General features: G+C 32.7%; 1 protein-coding gene across 1 annotated transcript; it reads right to left on the reverse strand.

Annotated features, from left to right (window-relative positions):
* IMPACT (impact RWD domain protein) lies at window positions 1-25,329 on the reverse strand. The gene is made up of 11 exons (XM_003759992.4): window positions 25,188-25,329; window positions 24,431-24,559; window positions 22,192-22,244; window positions 21,002-21,064; window positions 10,933-11,018; window positions 8,360-8,482; window positions 7,512-7,609; window positions 6,384-6,457; window positions 4,828-4,918; window positions 2,618-2,752; window positions 1-802 (listed from the first exon to the last, which is right to left on the reverse strand). Exons 1-11 carry the CDS (start codon window positions 25,221-25,223, stop codon window positions 728-730), a joined length of 963 nt encoding a protein of 320 aa, XP_003760040.1. The 5' UTR covers window positions 25,224-25,329; the 3' UTR covers window positions 1-727.

The raw sequence follows: 25,329 nt of genomic DNA on the forward strand, positions 1-25,329 counted from the left end.
GTGTTGATACTACATTTTTATTACTACACATTACTGTACAAACACCAAAATGTGGAGCTGAAAATGTCTTCTGCGAATTTCAATAACAGATTCTTTACCAAGTCTTAGGATATCTACATAATTCATTGTAAGTTAAACAAATGATTATCTCTAGTACTTTTCTACTGACAGTTATTAGCTGGATTTTCACTAAATGTACACAAGTCAGAAATGCTTACTCAAACTAAAGTGAGCTTTCTGAACCACAATTAAAAAAAAAAAAGTAGCTCTCCAGGAGCTCATTCAAACATTCTGTAAAGTATTGTAAAATACAATATTCATTTAACACAACAAGAATCCAGGTGACAAGACATCAAGTATGTAAACCCTCCAGAGATGGTTTTCACCATATAAGAAAGGCACTTGACATGTAATCCAAAAATACAGGTAATTCACTTGATTCTTAGAGAAACTGTTAACTTCCCAAAATTAGAAACAATGACAATTAGGTTTGATTAACTTTTCTGAATTATTCTTAGTTACATATGAATACATAAGTTCTCCATTTCTGATCAATTGGGACAATCAAGAAATAAGTGAAAATCCTGGCTGGCATCCATGTCATGTTTTCTTGAACTCCTGGATTGAGCAGTCACAAAGAATGTCTTTCAAGGATCTTCTCTATAGAAAGTATTCCTTGATGATTAATTATATGATCAAAACAAAAGTATCTTTAAAAGCTAGATTTTCAAGTAAAATGTTCATTCTTCTTCTTGTCTTTTTTTACTTTTTTGTTCTTTCCCAGTTGCTTGGATGATTCCTCCTGAAAAAGGCAAAAATCAATATGGTTTTCTTCAACGAAAGAGATAGATCAAGGGCAAATATATTTTATCAAAATGCAAATGTGCTTAATTTAATTCTACAATAAAAAAGAAGATTCATAATGAAAATCAATTATGAAGACACTTGTAATGGTGACAATCGAGATAAAAATATAAAAACTCCACAAACTTTCCACACCTCCCTTTCAAGTGGGATGAACATGAAAAGAATTATCAATGATTATCTACCATTGATAATATTTCATAAGCATCTTCACATTTTTGACTTCTTTAAAATATTAACAATAATCTAATTATACTTCTGAGATATTTTTTAGGTTCCATAACATTTTCCAAGTAAAAATATGAAAAAAAATTTAATTCCCACTAAAAAAATTACATTGGTATATTAAGATTAAGCTATTGTCAAAAAATATGAATTCTATTAATGAAGAAGCTTCTTTATGTATATTGTCATAAGGATATTGAATTCTATATTGAGGATAACTGGATAAACTTTAATTATGGGTCACAACTGTTCCCACTTTCTTCTCTCCAGGAAAGAGGGAGGGTAGATAACCAGTCAGATAAATAATTATATATTAATATGATTTTAGCATCAAAAGTTCTCCAGCAATATCAAGGAACTTTCTGTTTGGATAAGAATCAGCCAGGGCTAGGAAACCAGTAAACTAATTCAAATTCAGCAAAGGGTATTCTGGGACAAAAGATTTTACTATTGTACAGAAACCACAAGTAAATCAAATCAGCCTAAAGACAATAATGAAGGCAAACATTAGCCTGAGGAATTTACAGGTCAAAAAATTTAGATACTGTGTAGTGTGGTGATTAGTAGTTTTCATTTACTTCTAAAAGTAATTTTATGTACTTTTAATTATCTTATTCAACTGAATTATATCTGAATTGTACATTTTCTTTTCTCTTGTATTTAATCTTAGATGTGCTGTAACAGGAAATAGATACTCAGAAGGGAGTATAATATCCAGTTGTAATTACAGGAGCAGAAAAAGGTGGCTAAGAATCACATATAGCAAATTTCTAAACCCAGGGATTAAGAAGGTTCAGGAAGCTGACTTCCATGGCCTTGAGGTGAGAGTCAGTGACCAGTGAAAAAGCAAGTAGTGAGGATGAAAGCCCTAGAGCCCTAAAGATACTTCAAGACTGATTCCAAAATGGGGAACAGGAATACCCCAGAAGTTAGGTGGAATCACGAAGGCCTGAAAACCAAGGTTTCATCTTTTTTATATGGTAGCATCCCATTTACTATTCCAAGTGACCAGAAAGAAGGTGAGTTTAAGAAAGGAGAAAGGTATTATTTCTAGTTAGATACCTAAGAAGTGACAGCAGTATCATCACATCACTCCACACTAAAAAGCAAGTTGCTAGAAGAAAAGCAAAAAGAGCTTGTTTCAAGATGGTTTAAAAAAAAAAAAAGTGACTTCAAGTGATATAGTCAAATCCAGATTCTGAAGGTAGGTGGGACTTTAGCTGTCACCTCGTTTGCTCCTTCACTGACTAGTAAGAAAACTGAGACTCAACAGGGTGGTGAATTGCTTCTGGTCACTCTTCCAGTTAATAGTAAAAATATAGTAAGCCTCACTACTACAAGGGTATTTTTCACTATACCACACCACTTTTGATTGTACATCTTAAAGAATTTATAACCAAAAAGGGTCTATCCAAGAATCATACAAAATATGAAATGTATGGTTTAAAAGTTTCAAGTTTTCAGCTGCTTTTTTCAAACTTCAGAGGACATGATAAGTTATCTTTAGATATTATCAATAACAACTTACTGGTGAGTTTGTATAGTTCTCTTGAACTAGTATGTTTCTGGCACAGTTGTTGATGTGTTTAAAGCGATCTGGTCCAAGTAAAATACCACCATACCAGCGTGATACCACCACCAAAACATTCCGTACATTCAAAATCTGTATTTTTAAAACACAATTATTTGTTGTTAGGAAGGATCTATTATTTAATCAGGGCATGGCACTCCCCAGTGTAGAAACTACTTTTAATAATGCAAATTGAAAACTGTCTTCAATTTATAGCCTCTGACTTAGTAAATAACTTGCCCAGAGTCATACTGTACTGCTACTGCTAGTATATGTACAAAATGCACTTTAAATTCATTCTTCATCACTCTAAAGTTCTCTATCCACTATGTCATGCCACTTATCAATTAATTATACATTTCCATATATAAATACAGGCTTTAAAGGGAAAAAAAAACAACTTCATATAAAATACAGCACAACAGTACTTAAAAATTAACTTCAGCAGGCACAGCATTAGGACCATATGAAAGTGTAGAGGAAATCAGATTAGCAGTCAAAGAGATCTGCAGTCAGGATATAGAGTCATGCAATTTTTGAGCTCGAAGGGATATTATACAGAATTTGACCCAAACTCCTCATTTTACAGATAATGAAAATGAGACCTAGAAAAGTCAATTCAATTCAAATCAACAAACACTTATTAAATTCAAAAACCTTATTCAAAAACCTTACTATTTAAAAGGAAAAAAAACAGCTACATCAAAAACACTTTTAAAATCTCATGTTTATCTTTCTTCACAGTATATTCTCAAAACATAGTAATATTCATCTTTCTTTTATCATATAAATTTTTATGAAAAAATTTTTTTGATTGTTTTCCCAAGACACATTTTTAAATGGTTACAAAAAGCCAAGTTTTTCAGTTCACTTAAGGTTCTGATCAGAGAGGATAACTTTTACATTTGAAACTGAGGAAATGAAAAACTTTTAGGTTTTAAAAAGAGGAAGTAGAAGAGCAAAAGAACAAGGTTTGCAACTGAAAACAGCATACCCAGCAAAGTTAAGCATAGTCCTAGAAAAAAAAGAGACATTCAATGAATTGTCAGACTTTCAAGATTTTGTTACCAAAAAACTTTAAATTGATAGAAAATTTGACATGTAAGACCCAAGAGAAATATCAGGTAAACACCAAAGATTAAATTAAAAGGACTCAAAAAGGACAAACTATTTGTTTTATATATAGAAATATAAACCAGATGTCTAAGACTATCATTAGTAGTTGTTTATTCAAAAGAAAGCTTGAGATAGAACTCAGTATGATATAATTCTAAAAATCCAAACTCATATAGGAAAAGGTAAAAATACAGGAATAGAAAATAGAAAATATACAGGAATAGAAAAAAGAGGGAAGGAAAGATAAAGAGGAAAGGGTGGGAAGAGAGGAAAATGAGTGATTCTTGGAGGAGGATATGTTGAGTAATAGGAAGGTAAAAGTAAAGTCAAGATAGGAAACCAGCAGGAATAAGAAACAAGAGATATACACAATCATAATAATAATGACCAGGAGTAGGAATTATTAGGAAAAAAATCAGGTGTAGTAATCATTTATCTCAAAATTAAAGTTAAAATAGATTAAACCAAAAGAGAAAAATAGGAAGCTACACTATATATCAGTCATATTAATCAATATTGTTTTAGACTATTTAAAACAACTAAGGGTATATTTCTGTGGTATAGGAAAGGATGAATTGGTGGATTTAGAAAAATATGGAGAGACTCGGAACTAAAAAGGATCATGTTATCCACCTTTCAAGAAAGGACAAACAAGCACAGTACAAACTTTATGTACATATATATGTGTGTGTATATGATTATAGACAACCATTTATATGTTTATGCATATTATAAATGCATATTTATATATGTGAATGTATATGTGGGTGCATATATGTATATATACATACATGTATATATAGCATCATGTTCTAGCTGCATGAATGGATTTCAAAACAATTCTTTGAATATTTCTCTGTCCCTGTTAAAGTGGTAATCTATCTCCCTCTTTTTATCTACTTATATGGAAAAAAAAATTTATGTAAAAAAAAAACCCTCATTCAAAGGTTATTCTATAGATGGCATAGTGATTTGCTCTTATCTGAATTCATTTTTTTATTACTGAGAAAAATCAAAGTATAGTGCTTAGAAAGGTTTTCTCTTATTTCTACCTGCATAAGATGAAGGAGACGTCCACCTGCTGCTGTTTCCCCATCATCTTCACAGTCCTGCAAGAAAGTCCTCCTATCTTCACAATATATTCTGAAAACATATATACTGTTGTTAAACTCTAGAGCCCACAAATATCATTTTCAGCAAAATTTAAAAATTATTCTACAATATTGGCTGCTATTGTCAAGATTTTCAAATTAGTACATCTGTAAATAATTCTACCTGAAGGCCATAATTTGGATTGTTTGTTCTACACTGTTTCTTATTAATTATCTGTTATTTTAAGGGATAAACTATCTGCTAAAGTACATCTGTGACATCTCATTAAGGCATGGAGAAATCCTTAGATTTTCAAAGTTATACCTATGGAATACAAACTTGCAGGTACCACTAAAATGGAAAAGCTTTGAGCTACAAGCTCATTTAGGGTCCAAATCCAATCTAAGCTCCAATTTACAGAGGACCATCAACTAAAGGTTGGCTTCAAAATGCTAAGTTTTCTTGGACAGACAATTCCTGAAGACTGTCTTTACTATAACATCAAGGGGCTACGATATACAGACACTGAAGGAATACCTACAATGATTAAAAAAAATCAGGAAAAGGTAGATACTAAAATTATTTAGTCTAATGAAACTATTGTTACTTTCAGAAACATCAGATACTACTCCTCCTCCTTCCCTGCTTCTTTCAAAGGTATGTATCTGTAGAAAAATCGCCTAGGATCACAGTTGATTAGAAGGAACAAATTAGGAGAAAATTGGGTGTATTGATAGCAACAAGAAGTGATAGTTGACAGTTGAAAATGCTATAATCAATCTAAAAAACTGGACAAAACTCAAGTGTAGTCATTTGGTGTCAGTCTAGCACTGTTGAATCAACTGGTTCTTAAAGTAGTCTGCCCCAATGGACAGAGTGCTGAACACCCGGAAGACTTGAGCTCAATCCTTGCCTCTGATACTTACTAGTTATATAACTACTGACAGGATGCTTAAACTCTATGCACCTCAGGAAAACCTTTAAGACTCTATGGTACAGAAGGGTTCTGATATGGTAGCAGTTCTACACAGATGAAATCACAGGTTTTTAATATGTAATGTTTAGAGTTCACAATCATAATGAAAATATTAGATCATCAAAAAGAGATTAAATAGTATTTGGTAAGTTCTGCTTTAAGAATCAAGGAAGTATGCAATTTAGAAAGAGTTCCAACAAAATATGTGTAAAATAAATCCTTGTTATTCATACAATTCTCAAATATGAAGTTACAAAGTAAACCAGATAAAGTAAACAAGCCCTCAACTGTATGGTAACTCTTCCAAATGCCCTATTTCTTGAGGAATACAAACAGATAAAGATTTTATTTTAACAGTTTGTTCATTCGGGTTTTGATGACTGAAATTCTTATTTGTTTGCAATTTCATTTACTTCAGATACAGATTCTTTTTTCCCTAATTTGTGGTAGCTTGCCTGGCTTTAAAAAAAAACCCAACATGCCCTTAATGATTTCTCCCCTTTCACCAATTGCATGTGTAATATTCTAGTCATGACTCACCTGTAAGCATAGATATTGTGGGTAGCATTGGCTATTTTCTTATTCTCATATAATTTGGCAAGAACCATTTTTACCTTGAAAATAAAAACAATTATTTTTTCTTCATACAAGAATAGTTGTAAATGCTATATAAACAAATGAAGAAACAATTTCACCTTAAAGCATTTTAACATAGTCTGTCGTGCTAATAAAAATATTCAAAAAGCTCCCAGGACTGATGTTAATTGTTAGAGCTAGTCTTTTATCATTTTGACATTATATTTCTTCTACTTCAGATACTTTACTTGAGATTTCAAACCAGGTAGAATTTCACAGGACTTTAGATTTTAAAATATTCTCTATTCTGTTTTTATTGGGTATAGAAAGAAGGTTAGTACTGTTGTCTGGAATGGAGAAGTTGGGGTTGGTATCTTTGATTCCATCTCTGAAGTCAAATCAAATGAAATCAACATATTTATTGGACACCTACAAGCAGAAAACACCACAGAGTACAAATTTTACTTACAATAACAATAACATTATAATAACCAGCACTTATATAGCACTTCACACAATAACCATGGAAGGTAGGTGTTCTTATTATTATTCCCCACTTTACAGATGAGGAAACCAAGGCAGACAGAGAATAAATGACTTGCCCAGGATCACCCAAGCTAATAAGTGTCAGTGACCAATTTTTAATTCAGGTTTTCCTCCATGGGGCACTGAACTCTATTCTACTAAGGGACTGTAATTTGCCTAACCAGAAGCAATAGCCCAAGATGAAAATATAGATTGCTTTGAAATATTAAACTTCACAGCGTACTATGTTATATGACTTTTAACAATGTACATAAAGTGTTTTCCAAATTTGAAGATATTTAAGAGCAATGTTTAGATCAGGACAAATCTTAAACGCTTAAAAGTTATCTCTGACAAGAACATAAATATATAAATATATGTATATGCATATGTGTACATATGTATATATAACAAGAGTCAAAATAATCTTAAAATAGGAAAAACATTTAAAATGTGCGATCTAATAGGAAAACTATTAAGTAAAAAGTAAAGGTTAAGGTAACAGTTAAATTTAATTCTAATTATTTTGGCACAAAAATGAAAACAATTTTAATACTGTAAACTTACCTGCTTAAGGAAAACTACAGGAGCTAAATGTGCTTGAAAAGTGCTTCTTCGGTCAGTGATTGGAACACCATGCTTAATTGATGGTAGTTCTTCAGCATCTATATGTTGAAAACATGGCTTACTTTATTTTCTTTAATAAGTATTTATTTTCAATTTCTAAGAAATACTGAGGGTAGTAAATGATTTTCCATGTCACTCTTAATACAAGTTCCCATACAACATTTATTCTCCATACTGACACAAGATTGGCATTATCTACTTCAGAGAGAATGAAAGTTAATTTAAACTCTCCAGTCTATTTATTAGTAGTTCTACTAATTTTTCCCAAAATATTCCTATCTATATTTCCAAATAAAAGCTGAAAAAAAGCTTATTATGGAAACTATAGATTTTCAAACAAATTTTAAAATATAACTTTGGAAATAGAAGTAAATAACAGTAAACCACAATTAAAGGAATTTTTAAATTGAAATAACAAGACAAAAATGGAAAAGACTGAAAAATTACTATTTTATAATGAATAATGTAAAAACCAGTCTGCTAAGTTAAGAATAATGCCGTTCCTAAAAATGCTTAGCTCTGATATTTTCAAACTTCTGGAGTTTTGATATTATCTTGCTGCATTTTTTTACTGAGCTACTGATCCTAATCTGTAAAATTGGAATAACAGTACTGATTTTGAAAAATTGCTGTAAAGTTCAAATAAAATTAAGTATATTAAAATTTTACAATGTTTTGAAATATTTTATAAAACATTAAATCACTTTATAGATGTCAGTTATAATGATGGTGATAATGATTTAATGGATATAGTTTCCAAGTAAACTAAATATTCAATAACAATATACCTGATTGGTTTTCAGTGATAACAAAATCCAAGGCTTCAATTGTATTTTTTGATTGATAATCAAAAAAATAATCATCTTCACAGTCAACATCTTTCTCTTCAGTTGTCTTCTTTATGTCTGGGCCTAGTCAGATACATAGGATACAATGAAATTCTTTGTTTCCAAAGATCAATCTCTAAATTTGCATAACAGGCTTAGCCTAAACTCTAGCAAGTGAATGGCCTACCCATGAAAATCAACAAGAGCTATTCAGGCTTTTTTATTCATAAATTATTCCTCTTATTCTGCAAAATAGTTCCTGTATTTTCCAACAAAATCTTCAAACAAACTTATGAAAATATTTTTTTCAAATGAAATCCAAATAAATTTTAAAATATTATTATGGAAGTATGTACAAATAACAGTAAATCTTTACTTAAAGAAGTGTTAAATGAAGTAGGATTTAGATAAAAGCCTTATGGAAATGTAAAAATATTTTAAGACAACCAGTTTAAGATTAAGATTCCAAAGGGATGCTAGTCAGTGGTTCTCAACCTTCCTGCAATTTTTAGATTTTACTGCTGTTTATATTTTACAACCATTCCCCACTGCTAAAAAGTGTTACAAAGCACAATCTTAACAATTAAATTTAAATTAATCTTTTTTTACTTTAATAATTTTGAGTCACATGCTTGGATAACTGAAGATGTATTATAAAACTAGAGGTAGAAATTTTGAAAGTATAAAAAAAGGCAAAAGAAATAGTCACATCAATGGGGCATGCTTAAGATAATAATAATACATTTTTCTTAAAAATACTAAAATTATGTATGTGCACTTAAACTATGATGTGAATACCTATTAGCACAGGTGGTTAAAATACTTAAAATAATTACCTCTTTCTTTTTGTAGCACATAAACTGATGTTTATGTTAAGGCTGACTCTCTATTATTAATTTTCTGTGGAATTTATATTTGAACTATTACTTACACAATTACTCATTACATCCCTCGAGACAGCTAAAAACAATTCTATCACTTGCTGCAAGATTATAAACTTCATTACAAAATCATATCAAATAATGTTCTTGTTTATATGAGGCTATTCTGGTCAGTAGAAAAGACATTGGAACTTGCCAATAAGGATTCAATTATAGTATTCCATAAAATATATATTTATAATATCAATTGTATTACTTGAAATAAGTCACTACAGTTTTCCAAAGCTCCTTTTTTAGAAATTGGAGACTAATTTAAGTTGATATAAGGTCACAGAGCTAGAGATGGAAGGAATCACAAAGGCCACCTGCTCTAAATACCCTCATACACTACAGATAAGGAAACTCTAACTAAGTGATTTGCCTAAAGTTAAACAGATAGTTTGTGGCAACATTGGAGTATGAACCCAGGGCTTCTTTCTACATAGCTATTATGTTCTTTTCACTGTATTATGATGAGTTCAGTATTTTCAAAAGCATGGTCCTTAGAGTTCTATTATTCTTAGAGAGCTAAATATTCTTAGAGCGCTTTTCTTAAATTTTCTAAAATCCACTGCTAATTTTATGGGATTCCAAGAAATACAGTGGGATGATTACTTTTGTGGCAACTTTATTCATGATAAGAGCAAGCTATAGAAAAAGACCAACATGAAAAGAGTGAGAATGAGGTGAAAAGAAAAAAAAAGCACTAAGAATAACATTTATATAGTATTTTCAGGTCAATAAGCATTGGGAATAATAACATTTCTATAATGTTTTCAGGTTTACAAAATGCTTGGCATATATAATAATCTTATTTAAGCTTCCCAACAATCCTATGAGGTTCCAGCAACCCCATTCTGCAGATGAGAGCAATAAGGCTCAGGGACATTAAATGATTTGCCCCTTGCAGGATATGAACTCAAATATTCCTGACTTAAAGTACAAGGCTTCATCCCTTATGCTATTCTGCTGCTTATTGGATAGAACAATAGTTTCAAGGCTATAGAAGTCACATACAAGATTGGGGTTTGGGGATTCCAAGGATTCCCTACCTTGTTCTAAGGTCTTGAACTGTGATGACCTTTCTCTTGTTTCAATGATTACTACTTTTGGTTTCTATCAATATTTTTCAAAGTTTTAAAACCAAAATAATTTTAGGCAATCCTGCCAGAGTCTATTCTTTCATAAAATAGATGAGTACAAAATATCATGTTCAAATATTCTGCTGGGTTGAGGAAAATCTAACAGGCTTGAATTATCAATCAAAGAGATAGGTATGTAAAGTAAGCCTTAAAATGCTATACAAATGTGAGTTTTTGTTATTTTTATTAGTAGTCAAAAGATACATATTTTATAGAATGTCTATAAAATGACTAACAAATATGAATCTGTAGAAGGCTAGAAATAGTCATGGGACTTGTGTGCATTTGTGTGTGTGTGTGCGTGTGTAAGTAGCAAAGGAAATGTCATAAACAGATGAACTTCCTAATAGAAATTTCTTTCATAAATCCTTAACTTGGACCAAAACAGTCATGCTTCTGAATTTAGAGAGCTATGTGAATTTTTAGTCACTATTACATGAAAAACAAACTGAAGTTAAATTTTAAATCCTACCTGATTCTGATATCTGAGATTTTTCTATTAGAACTTCTCGAATTTTCTCCACCCACAAATAAAGAATACTTTCACCGATGTTCTGTCTGGGGGAAAAAAATCCAAAACAAAAAAGTAAGTCAAGTATTTCAAAATACTTCCTTCTTATATTCAAGAAATTATTTGAGCATACCTAATTGTCTGTGGGTGTTTTACAATCTATAATAACAAGACTTACATACAAGACATTTTAAATTTAAACAGTATTTTTATAATTTCTTATTATTATTAACATGAAATAACATACAAGGCTTCTGTGGATATTATGTAATCTCTGCTTCAGAATAAACATGTAAAATATATTATTTTAGAATTTTGACATTTGGATGTTATGGTATTTTTACAAAGAAGACAAAAAGTTAAGTAAAGAGATATTTCTGAATTTTGGACTTGATTATTCACAAATGTGAAGAACTATGCCTAACTACAGAGTATTTAATTACTACAATCTAAGTAGTACAAGTGTTAAAACTATCACTATTAAAATTACTGCATATTTTTCAATCTTTCTGAAAGACTTTCAACATCTCTAAAACAGAGTTAGATGGTACCTAGGACAGAATACCAGAATAGAAGTCAGAAAGATTTCGGTCCAAATCCAAACTCAGACATGTACTAGTTGTGTGACCCTGAGGCAAGTAATTAAATTCAGTTTCCTCAACTATAAAAAGTAATATAACAGCATAGTCCTCCCTGAATTATTGTGAGAATTAAATGAGATAATATTTGTAAAGCATATGATACACAGTAAGTACTTAATAAATGTTAGTTATTATTATGATGATGATCTTAAATTTGACATTGTATCTTTTCTGGAAAACTAGACTTTTGCTTTAACATATTTATTTATGAATGTTTTTGTTTTATATATCTGGAAAGAATGGGAACAAGGAGACTTAAGAGAAGGGGTTCTCCTGAACTTTTTTTCTGCCTAATTTCTTGCCTTTAGATTTGCTTAACTAAGCCCTCGTATGATTATCACTCAGCTTACTGCTTCTACAAATGGATAATACATCATCCCTACTTGGCTCCTGCCCCGATTAAAAATGAGAGGAAAGGGGGAAAAAATCTACAGTGGAAGAAAAGTTCATATATTTATATTGCTACTTCAGGGGCAACCATGCTGTCATTGCTTACAATGTTTTGGTAACACCTCTTTTTGAACTGTCTTCAGTAGTAATTGAGTAAGATTTTAAAATGTTATATAATCACACCTCATTTTTGACCCAAAATGGTATTTAAACAATTTGGCCTCATCTCTAAAATTTGGCTCTGAATGGCTCTTGACTATTTCTAAAAGACAAATCTTCCTTCCAAAACAAAGTTTTAACACAATTAAAGGTAGGCATCACAAGTCCTAGAGAAATTCCCAAAAAAGAATTCTAAGAATGTTCAAAAATGGGTACAGTCAAGTTAGACAATGAGTCATACTGTTTCACAGGGATTATTCTCACAATCCCTTCTCTACAAAAGCCTCTAGCAATCATTATCACCTCACACAATTACTTAAGCAATCACCTATTCATAAGGAATAATACAAATGATAATCAGTCTATCTAGTTAGTCAATAAACATTTATCAAACTCCTAATATGCACCAGGCAACTAAGTACAGGAGATACAAAGAAAAATAAAGACAATCCCTGCTCTCAAAGACTTTTACAATCTAATACCAGGACTGTAAGAAGGAGGACAACTAGTGAAAATGTCTTGGGAATTTGGGGCATAGTGATATGGCTGGGGAGGGGAGAAGTGTAAAATAATTTGAGATTGAAAGGATAGAGAAATTAGTAAAGGACAGTGGATTTTATATTTGATTCTAGAGGTGACTGGGAATCACTGGAGTTTACTGAACAGAAAGTAACAAGGTCAGACTTATGCTTTTAAAGGGATGGACTGGACAGGACAAGAGAACAACCAGCAGGCTATTATAATATTTTTGAATTTTCTTACAGAAATGTTATTCATTATGTATGCTTATGTTATTATTTACATTATCTTCAACAGTTTTCCCATCAATACTATCACAACCACAAATGGAAAAAAAAGTGACATTTTAAACAGTTTTTTTTATAATTTCTTATTATTATTAACATGAAATAATATTTGATTTGAGATTGAATTATGGTAAGACTATAATTAAGTACTCTTTTTGCAGCACTAAATATTTTTAATATCTACAGAAAAAACAAACAATATTATTCTGATGATGTAAGAATTTATGTAATTTATACTCCCAAAATTTAAGATGCAATCCATTTTATCAAATTCTAATTTAAAGAGATTCCAAATAAGGTTTTTTTTTTTGAAATGATTGTTTTTGGGGGGTACTAATACATTATTGGTGGAGTTGTGAACTCCTCCAACCATATGGAGAACAATTTGAAATTATACCCAAAGGCTATCAAACTATATATACCCTTTGATCCAGCAATGCCTCTACTGAGTCTGTATCCCAACGGGACAATAAAGGAGGGAAAGGGTCCCAGATGTGCAAAAATGTGTGCAGCAGCCCTTTTGTAGTGGCAAGGAATTGGAAACTAAGTGGATGCCCATCAGTTAGAGAATGGCTGAATAAATTATGGTGTATGAATGCTATTGTTCTATAAGAAACAATCAGCAAGATGATTTCAGAAAGGCCTGGAAAGACTTACATGACTTAATGCTAAGTGACGTGAGCAGAACCAAAAGAACACTGTACATAGCAACAAGATTATGTGATGATATCTGATGGTTGTGGCTGTTCTCAACAATGAGACAATTCGGGCCAATTTCAATGGTCTTGTGATGGACAGAGCCATCTGAACCCATAGAGAAGACTGGGGGAATTGAGTGTGGAGCACAACATAATATTTTCACCTTTTTTGTTTACCTGGTTTTTTTCTCAATTTTTTCCCTTTTTCTGATTTTTCTTGTGCAGCATGATAAAATGTAGAAATATGTATAGAAGAATTGTACATGTTTAACATATATGGGATCACTTGCTGTCTTGGGAAGGAGATGGGAGGAATGGAAAGACAAGTATTTGGAACACAAGGTTTTGCATAGGTGAATGTTGATAACTACCTTTGCATATATTTTGAAAATAAAAATTATTTAAAATAAAAAATATTTTAAAATGGATAAGGAACTGAAAAGAGGTTATTTTTACATATTAAATTGCCTTATATTTATAAATTAATTTATTTTCCTTGGTGATTCCTTTGCCTAAAGCTCCCACTACTGGTATTTCTCAGTAAAGGAATTTTTAAGAGGCTTCTGGAAATTCTTCTTGTAAAGCTTTAACAACTACAAATATCACCTAAATTATAATCATATATAATTTCTGAAGTTTTGTGATACTTTGTGAGTTGTTCCTTATAGGAAGCTTCCAAGAAGATTGCATGACCATTTGTCATGCATGTTGTATGGCAAATTCTTGTTCAGGTACAGGTTAGCCTAAATGGTTTTGAGATCGTTTTAATTCCTGTTACTTTCAATATAAATGAAATGCATAAGATATAACCAAATTACTGTAACCAAATAAAATTATAAAATATATGACACACTTTATTTTTCCACCACATTATTTTTATTTTTTTCAAATGTTCTCCTGTCATCTTTACTTACAGGAACTAAAAGTTCATGTTTCCTCTATATTTTTGTTTGTACAAAAACTTTTTAACTTAACTTATATAACTTAATATTATATATCAATATATATTCAAGTATATAATATAAACAAAATTATCTATTTTGTGTTCAATAATGAAGTACAGTTCTTCTTTGCCCATAAATTCTTTCCTTCTCCACAGATCTGAGAAGCAAACTATCATTCCTTCTTCTAAATTGCTTAAAATATCACTCTTTATGTATAAATCATGAACCTATTTCAACTTCATCTTGGTATATGGTGTTAGGTGTGGGTCAGTGCCTAGTTTTTGCCATGCCAATTTCCAATTTCCCAGAAGTTTTTGTCAAATATCGAGTTCCTATCCCAAAATCTGGGGTGTTTGGGTTTGTCAAACACTAGATTACTAGTTATTAACTATTTTGTCTTATGAATCTAACCTATTCCACTGATTGACTACTCTTAGTCGATTAACTGTCATTTTTATTATATTTGCTCAGCCTACCCATGAGCACTTGATATTTTTCCAGTTGATGAGATCTGACCTTATTTGTGTGGAAAGTGTTTTGTCCTTTATATTTTATGAAGTTATAACAATACGGTTCTCTTTGTTTTTGAGAACCTAATTGAAGAGCCTTATTTGTAACTGCTATCAAACAACCAGTAGGGGGAGTTCAACTTCTCTTCAAGATTCTTATTAAAAGGTTGAATAAGACTTGTATTCTTAAAGGGAAAAAAAAATGATTTTCAAGTGATCTTACATATTACCAGAAGCAAGATAAGACTTTACATTTTATGTGAAGTTTTTTTTTCAGAGAAAAAAAGTGAATGAAACCAAACATATTCAATGAATGCTGTTTGTCTGAATGTAGAGTGAAGTGTTTTAACTAGTTCTATAAATATTTGCTGTATGGTAGCTCTTTGAGCCATACAGTCTGTAGCCAAAGCAAAAAGATAATGGGTTTGGTTACCTGTAACCAATCTTTACGCTTAAGGATCAAAGAAAGATATAAAAATGGACAGTGAAAGGAATAAGATCAAAGTAAATTAAAGAAAACTTTTCTGGTATTTCAACTACTAAAGAAATTTGGTCTCTCAACTTTTAAACTTCATTTTACCTGGAACAATTTCAGAATCAAACTACAGATCGTTTTGTGCCCCACCCCCAACATAATGCTTTTGTTTTCAAGTCACTAGAACATCAATCAACAAACATTTATTAAGCTTCTAATAAGTTCCAGGCACTGTGCTAAGACATCATAAAGAATAAGCCTAGGGATTTCACATTCTACAAATTATCAACAGTCAATAATAGACAGAAAGCTGGGGAATGATAGACACAGTGATACACTGTGATGGAACTATGAAACTGTATGAATATTTCAAAAAGCAATTTGAAATTATGTAAAAAAAAATTAACTAAAATGTCCAGAAATCAGAAACTCCATTATTAAGTTTATACATCAAGGAAGTCATTGATAAGAATAAAATCCCCATATTTACATCAAATTATTTATAGCAGCACTTTTGGGGATAATAAAGAATTGGAAACAAAGAAGGTGCCTGTTAATTGGGGAATGGTTAAACAAGTTGTGGGATAGGAATGTAATTGTAATATTGCTGTGACTGCTGTAATATTGCTATAAGAAATGATGAATGTATTGAATACAGAGAATCATAAAAAAAGTACATGAAATAATGCAAAGTGAAGGAGAGCCAAGGAATCAAGATATCTAAGAGGTAAATGGAAAGAACAACCATACACCAAAAATTCAAAAGTGAATGTAACAAAATTATGAAGCTTAAGTACAATTCAAATGAAGCACTATGAGAAGACACTCTCAATTCACTACTTCAGAGATGAGTTACACATTGCATATATTTTTGGACTTTTTTCAATATATTAATCAGTTGTGCTGATTTTTTTTTCCTCTCTAAAGAACACTGTTTCTTATATGAGCTGGTTCTCTGGGACAGAATGAAGGGAGCAAGAGTTGGAATAACTATAAGAAAAAGACATCAATAAAATCATTTTTTTAAAAAAGCATGGGTTATTTGCAGCTTATCCATTCACCTTTTTAAAAAATAGGTTATGGGGTTACTCACAACAGAGTATTTTTTATCATAAGAAATCATGAAACAATGAAAGATTTAAATTAGTCACAAAGAATGGTTCCCTGGCTGTCAAATCTCCAGGTTTATTATCCAGAGTTCCATGGCAGTTCCTCCAATGCTTCTCAGTAGATAAGGCAGCTTCAAGTCCCTCTATGACCTTCCAGGTGCCAAGTCAATTAAGAGTCAATAATTAACTTCCCCCTGTGGGTGGGGCTGGGTTACTGTGGCATACCCCTACTGAAGTTCAGCACCTCCTTGGAGAACCAGTGCTTTAAGGAACACTTATTCAATAATTCCTTCTTCAAGGCCTTAGATTTGCTCTAATTAAGCATTCTAAGAAACTCTTAGAATTATCCTTGATGAGAGAGAGAGAGAGAGAGAGAGAGAGAGAGTGTGTCTCTATGTGTGTGTGTGTGTGAGTGTGTGTGTGTATGTGTGTGTGAGTGTGTGTGTGTGTGTGTGTGTGTGTGTGTCCTCTCAACAAATATGTCTACACCCAGGTGATGCTCCAGCTTGGGTGAGGGACAAGTCATCCAAGTTTCTATTAGCCCTCCCAAAGGACTAGCCTCCCAGACTCTGTGAGACTTTACTTTAGGCTAGATGCTGTATTGAGTGACAGGACCTATTTGTCTCTGTGGGACTGAAAGAGATCAGAAGCTAGAAATCAGCCAGTTGCTAAGAGGACATCATAACCAACCTGCACATATCCTTGCTCAAATTAACTTTTGTTGGTCACCAAAGGGGAAAAAGATGAAGGGAATAAGCAGAGAGATATGTTAATAGTTAAAATAAATATTTATTAAGTGTTTCTTATGTGCCAGGCACTGTGCTAAGCACTGGAGATTCAAGAAAGGCAAAAGATAGTTCTTGCCCTGGAAGAGCTCATAGTCTAATGGAAAAGAAAGCATGCCCAGAACTACAAGTATGAACAAGATATATAAAGGATAAGTTGGAAATAATCAAGAAAAGAGAAGAAGACTTATGAGAGGCAGACTAACCAACAGGACATGCACAGGAGATGTGAAAAGTTGTCTTTGCATCAGATTGGATATTGTGGAGTGATAAAGAGGAGTCAAGAATGACACCTTGGGTGACCAGAAGGGCAGTAGCGTCTTTAGTAATAATAGGAAAGTCAGGGAGAGCTTGAAGAAAGAGTTCAGTTCTGGACAGGCTGAGTTTACTATGTTCATGAGACATGCAGTGCAAAATATCTAACAAATAGTTAGGTAAGTAAGCCAGAGAGCAGCAAGCAAGTGAGGTTGGGGCTGGATAAGGAGAGTTAAGAATATTAGAATCCCAGAAGCTGATGAGATCACCAAACCCACGAGTATATAAGAAAAAGAGAGGAGGGCCCAGGACACAGTCTTGGAAGACAACCATGGCTGGCAGATAAAGATGCAGCAAAGAAGAGTAAAGATAAGAAGGAAGAGAACTAAGAGAGTAGTGTCACAAACACATAGAGATAATAGTGATCAACAGCATCAAAAGCTGTAGAGAAGTCAAAAAGAATGAAAAGAAAGGCCTATTAGATTTGGCAATTAACAGGTCATTAGTAACTTTGGAGGATTTTCAATTGAATGATGAGGTCAGAAATCAGACACAGAAGGGAGTTAAGAAGAGGGAGAGGAAAACAAGTAGAAACACCTATTATAGACGGGCTTCTCAAGGGCTTTAGACACAAAAGGGAAATAGGAATACGGGGCTATAGGGAATAATAGCTAGCAGGGATTAAAGGATCACATACAGGTTTTTTTCAAGATGAAGGACACAGAGGCAGTAGGAGAAAGTGACAAAATGAAATACATTTCTTGACTTGATTTTGAAGAACTGATTGATGAATCAGAAATGGTAGGAAAGGTAGGTTCAGTCCAAGTCACTGCCACACCTTAGAATGCAAGAGAGAGAAGGGAAAAAAGGTAAAGCATATAACATGTTAGATCTTAGGAAATCAGGGTATTTTTTTTAAGTTACAGAAAAAGAGCAAGGATCTCACTGCTAAAAAAAAAAAAAAATCTACAAGGGAAAACAGTGCAAAAAGCATAAAAGGGCCTCAATAATAAAATTCTAAAAATGAAAACAAAAACAATTAGAATGATGAAGAAAAGACAACTATCAAAAAAATACCAAAGTGATATACTTTGACCTGCTCAGATTTTTTTAAAGATGTGCAAAACAATGGAAGCAAAGCAAATAATTGAAGGTGAATACCAAAAAAGAAAAAAAAATTAGTATTTTCTTTTAAAATATTCTCAACAATCACTGAAATTGCAATGAGCTGAGGCTGTATATTAATCCTAAGGATAATGAAAACACTTTGTTAGTACCTCTGCTTCTAGTGAATGGAATAAGGATAGCACACAACAGAGAAATGACAAAACTGTTCAACTGTTATATTATGCTTCTGTTTTCTCTGTCAAGAAAAATTATCTTTTGAATGGGTGAGATTGATTTCTAGAAAAGGTGTAAAGATTTCATAAAATTATCACCCCAATCAGAAGAATCATTAAACAAACATGCTAAGGGTTGCCATGACACAGAACTTTTGTACAAACACCCAAGGAAACTTTTCTTGTTGTTGTTTTAAAGATATCATTGAAGGGCAGCTAGGTGGCGTGATGGATAGAGCGCCAGCCCTGAAGTCAGGAAGACCCGAGTTTAAACCTAACCTTAGACACTTAACACTTCCTAGCTGTGTGACTCTGGGCAAGTCACTTAACTCCTATTGCCTGGGGGGGAGGAAGATATTGAAGTGAAGTTTGGATCACAGATGTTTTTTATGTTTCCAAAAACATGTAAAGATAATTTTCAACATTCACCCTTGAAAAACTTTGTGTTCCAAATTTTTCTCCCTCTCTTCTCTCCCATAGAGAGCAAGCAATCCAATATAGTTTAAATATGTGCAATTTTTCTAAACATATTTCCATATTCATCATGCTACACAAGAAAAATCAAATCAAAAAGTGAAAGAGAAAAAAAAATACAAGAAAAAAAGCAAACCACAACAACAAGGTGAAAATACTATTCTTTGATCCACCTTCAGTCTCCACATTTCTCTCTCTGGATGTGGATGGTTCTCTCCATTACAAGTCCACTGTGTCTTGAATCACCTCATTGTTGAAAAGAGCCATGTTCATCACAGTTGATCATCACATAATCTTGATGCTGTGTACAATGCTCTCTTGGTTCTACTCACTTTATTTAGCATCAGTTCATGTAAGTCTTTCCAGACTTCTGAAATCAGCCTGCTTATTATTTCTTATAGAACAATAATATTCCATAACATTTATACATTATAACTAATCCAGCCATTCCTCAACTGATGGGCATCCACTCAGTTTCTAGTTCCTTACTGCTACAAACATTTTTGCACCTATGGGTTCTTTCCCCTTTTTTTGATCTCTTTGGGATAGAGACCCAGTAGAAATACTGCTGGATCAAAGAAAGGGTATGAAAAAGTTTGATAGCCTTTTGGGCATAGTTCTAAATTGCTTTCCAAAATGGTTGCATCAATTCACAACTCCACCATCTATGTAATAGTCTTTACATCACTTTTTTACAGAAGCTGTTAAGTTCTGTTTTTCCTCCCAGTATCAGCAGAATTTGTACTCCAGGGTGGTTCTAATAACTATATACATACTTAAGAACAAATACCTGAATATTGGTATATAAATGAAGATTAATGAAGTCCCACAATTAGCAAAAACAATCTTTAAAAATGAAATTGAGTCCTTAGAGCTCTATCCTGGTCTTCTTTCTTTGCCAATTTACAAGTGGTGCCATATTCTGGATGCTGCTAATTTGATATCAACAGTAGTAGAAGAAAAACAGAACTTTAATCTGATGGGCAATATAAAAGTGGTAAAAATTAAATTATTCATCATTTTCTCAGGCAAACATTTATTTAAAGAATTAAACTTAATCATTCTTATATACTTATCATACATGCATTACTTATAATCATTCTTTTGTTTTAGCGCTTTTATATAATCCAAAAAATACCAAAATAAAAGAAAATATGACTGCACTGATGTTCACTAGCTATAGTATATATTCTTACAGAGTTTAAGTATTTAATTACTATATCCAGACAACCAGAGTAGTGAAAAATTTTTAAAAAAAATTTCTCTCAAAGTTTTTCAAGTTTTTATCAGAGATTAAGCCTATATTTATTATTCTTGCTGGGAGAACGTTTAACAACAGTTTTTTAAAAATACTTTCACATAACACAGTTCATAAAAGAATGTACTATAAATAATAAGCAACAGGGAATTCTTAAAATAAACAAAAAAAGTGATGCCTTGCTTACACATATATTTCCTCAAGGCTGTTTCCTAAATCCACACGATCTTGTTCTCTAAGCCAAGGAGCACTGCAATTAAATAAAACACATCACTGAATTATCTTGTCTTCAAATGTTTTTAAGGAACAAAGATCAATTTAAACAAAGGCTTTTTATTTTATTTTCCATAAGCATTTATTTTACCTAGCAGGCATTTTTTACATATTACCTGTGACATTATCTCAAAATCACAGAATCTGATTATGGCCATCTAGTCCAATTCACACAATCAAGAATTCCTTCTATACCAATCTGCCTCTATTTAATAATCTCCATAAGAAGCCTGTTCCACTTGTTAGCAGCTAGTCCTCTAGTGAGGAAGGTATTTCCTTGGTTAAGGCTGAAATCTGTCTTTACTCTCTTTACTCTCTGACCTCTGGAATTTAGAAGAATTCTAGTTCTACCATCACAGCCTGTTACATAGCTGAAGAGCAATCATATCCTCCCTAATAATCAATTACCCCATCAAATACATAATTCCTTTCTTCCTCAAATAATACTGTCTCCAATCTTCTCAAAATCCTATTCATTCTCCTCTAGACATGATCTAGCTTGTTAATGTTCATCTTAAAACATGGAGTCCAGAAGTGAACACTAAGCTCCATATGTGGTCAGATCCACTGCAGAGTAGAATAGGACAAGAGTCTCCTTTCTAAGATGTTAGATAAAGATTAGACAATATAATTATCTTGCTTAACTGCCATTCTCAATATATTCTAAGCTTCCAAAATAACTCAAATTTTATATTATTGTTTTTCTTCCAAGGAGAAATTAAGATTTAATTCAGTTATTTTACTTGCCACCTCAAAAGTGCTACTTCAAGTTGCAAGTGATCTTAAAACTATTAAAGTCAAACTCCCTTCAAAATAACCAATAAATAACACACATTTAAGCTTGGTTAAAGGTTCCATTTTCCATTTCCAAGGATAATCTTGTTAGTATTTTACACATTTAACTTCTGTGTTTTTATTATATTTTTAGTCTATACATTGATCTCATTCCATTTTTCTAACTCGATACTTTACAAATTGATCAAGTTTACATAATTTTAGCACCTATTACTAAATCCCTGAAAAACATATGCATGAAAATAGTCTTTTTTTTAAAAAAGCAATTTAAGTATAATTCTAGAAAATAAAAATAGAAGCCTTGCTTACTTCAGTTGATAAATGGGTGGGGCTGTATCTGGATATTCAGAAGGCAGAATCACCTGCAAAGCAGTTTAAGTGTTGATTTTTATTGAAATCCAGGCTCAAAAAAAAATTACATGAAAATATATGCACTAATCATATTCTTTAATTACTAACTCTTAGAAATGAATTTATTCCTTTATTAGATAGTAACCATTGAACTTGCTCTTTATCATTATGTCTCCGAACATAATGCGTAGCAGGCAAGAGCTCTGAGCTTAAAGTAAGAAAAACATGAATCAAATCCAGTCTCAAATCCAAATTTATTAGCTGTGTGATAATTCTGGACACAACCCTTCAGCCTCATTTTCCAGGATTGTAAAATGGAAGAATCACAACAGCACATACCTCACAAAGTTGTTGTGAGGATCAAATGAGCTAATATTTGTGAAATGCTTAGCACCATGTATGGACCATAGTAGATACTTAAAACATGCTTATTCCTTTCCCTTCCCTTCTGAACTGAATTTTATTTGAGTAGTTAATTTAATAAACATTTATTAAGAAACAAGATACTATTCTAGATTCCATGGCTACAAAAAGGACCGTCTTAGTACTTAACCTCAAAGAGTTTACATTCTATTGTTATGTTACTGTTTCATTTCTTTCTCTTTTTTTTTTTAATTTTGCTGAGGCAATTGGGATTAAATGACTTGCCCAGGGTCACACAGCTAGGAAGTATTAAGGGTCTATGAGATCAAATTAGAACTCAGGTTCTCCTGACTTCATGACTGGTGCTCTATTCACTGTGCCACCTAACTGCCCTGTTTCTGTTTCTTTAAGAAGATGTGAAGAGGCCAATTACTTTCTTGAAAGAAGCAATGATATTTGAAAATAAAGGTGGCAAAGTATAATTCCCATAAGATCTCTTGAATCCCTCCCTTTCTGGGCACATACACAGTCACCAACCTAGTTCATGCCTAAATCATCTTTTGTCTGGACCATTGCACATTTACTAGATGAATTCCCAGATCCTGTTCTCTCCCCTGTGTAAACCTGGTCTTCCACACACCTGCTAAAAACATCTTCCCAAAGCACAAGTCTGACCATGTCAGTCTATTGTATCTAAAATAAAATACATATATTGTATTTAACATATACTTTAACATATTTAATATGTACTGGTCTACCTGCCATCTGGGGGAGGGGGTGGAGAGGAGGGGAAAAATTGCAACAAAAGGTTTTGCAACTGTCAGTGCTGAAAAATTACCCATGCATATATCTTGTAAATAAAAAGCTATAATTAAAAAATGATAATAAAATAAAATACAAAAATACACTACTTAGTTTGTCATAGAAAGTCCTTCACAGCCTGGACTCCTCTCCATTTAAACTGATCTTTGCAATTCTTCCAATTCTTTCTCCTGAGGGCAGGCTTTTGTCCAGGCAGAAACCCATTCCAGTCCAGTATTCCTAACTCACCTCTATCTCTCATGCTCTCTAACTTGAAACCCTGTTAGCAAAATATAAGCAGGGACTTTTTTTGTTTCCTTCACACTTAGCATGATACCTAGCCAATTTTTTTGTGGGACTTTAATTTAATTTAAAATATGACATAATTGAGGAACTTAGCACAATGTCAAAGATATAAAGTATAAGTTATTAACGTTTCACAAAATTTTTTCTAAGCTACATTTGTAACCTATGCTTATACATTTTGTATAAATATTTATACATATGTATAATTATGAGAAAAAACTCACCAAACAAAAAATAAATCATGATAAATATGTTTGAATATTTCATATGCAAATTAGCATCCTCAGATTTTCAAGTTCCTTTTCAATTAATAATGAGGTCAGTGCAAAAGCAAATACTATTCATGTATACTTATGGTGTATCTAATTTATATTTTAATATATTTAATATCTACTGATCATCCTGCCATCTGGGGGGAGGGGATGGGGTTGGAACAAGAGGTTTGGCAATTGTCAATGCTACATATAACCTGTAAATAAAAGGCAATTAAATAAAAAAAAAAAAGCAAATACTATTAAATCATCCAACTTCTCTAATTTTATCGAGAAAGCTGTATAAATTATTATTAACATAAGGTTCAAGAACAATATGAAATTTACCATCTACATACAATCAAGAATTGACAAAAAAAATTAAGCATTCAAGAGAAATTTGTTTAAAAGCATAAAAATATTTAGCAATCATAAAAGAGAAAATACAGCAACAAGAGAAAATGGGGAAAAAATACCTGTAAGCAGAGTGTCCATTTGGGTTTTTCTAAATTATCACTAATCTTAATACAAAATATTCTAGTTTCTTCATCAATAACACACCACTCATCGCCATATATGGATGAAAGTGCTTCAATTTCATCAATCTGAAACAAATTAAAAACCAAAACCGGGGAAAATTTCAACAATAAAAGCAAAATATAGAATATAATTGTATTTAAAAACCCGCGTTTTAGGATTATTCCCTGCTTTATAATCCCACTAAAAATCAAGAAGCTGATGAGTGACATCTGAGGGGAGGTTCCTTCAAAGGGTTCTCTCCATGGCAACAACCCTGTGTCTGTCATCTTTGGCAATTTTGTCGATAGCTTTCGACAAGGCTCCTTTTCACTGATTTCATCCAGCGTGCATTAGCGATACATTGCAAAATTTAGTGCATGCCCCCTGCACACGTACACACACACACACACACACACACACACACTCGCGCGCGCGCCACGAGGAGGACGATGGCATTTTATGCCCGTTTTACAGATGAGGATGAGCAGGGATGTGAAACGGCCAGGCCAACCCCCCCCTTACCCCCCGATCCGCGGGGTATAAAAGAGGGAAAAGGCGGGGGCGAAGCCCTCCGGGCCGGGGTCCGCAGATATAGCCGCAGAGACTAGGTGGGGCTCGCTCTACGGCCTGAGCTGTCACTTAGATAGACCCTACGGAACAAGAACGCCCGAGCGCAGCCTCCAGGCCCCTTCCGGCTCCCAGGCCGAGCCTCACCTGCCTCTGACTGCTGTCAGACTCTGCTGCAGCCATGGGACGCCGCTGGTCCTCTTCTCACGGGTTCCCGAAAAGAAGGAGCCTGAACCGAGTCAGCCCAGTGATGCCAGCAAAACCGGAACTATCAAACCAGGGGGCGGCA

The sequence above is a fragment of the Sarcophilus harrisii genome, chromosome 1 (genome assembly GCF_902635505.1).
Source record: "Sarcophilus harrisii chromosome 1, mSarHar1.11, whole genome shotgun sequence".
Lineage (NCBI taxonomy): Eukaryota > Metazoa > Chordata > Mammalia > Dasyuromorphia > Dasyuridae > Sarcophilus > Sarcophilus harrisii.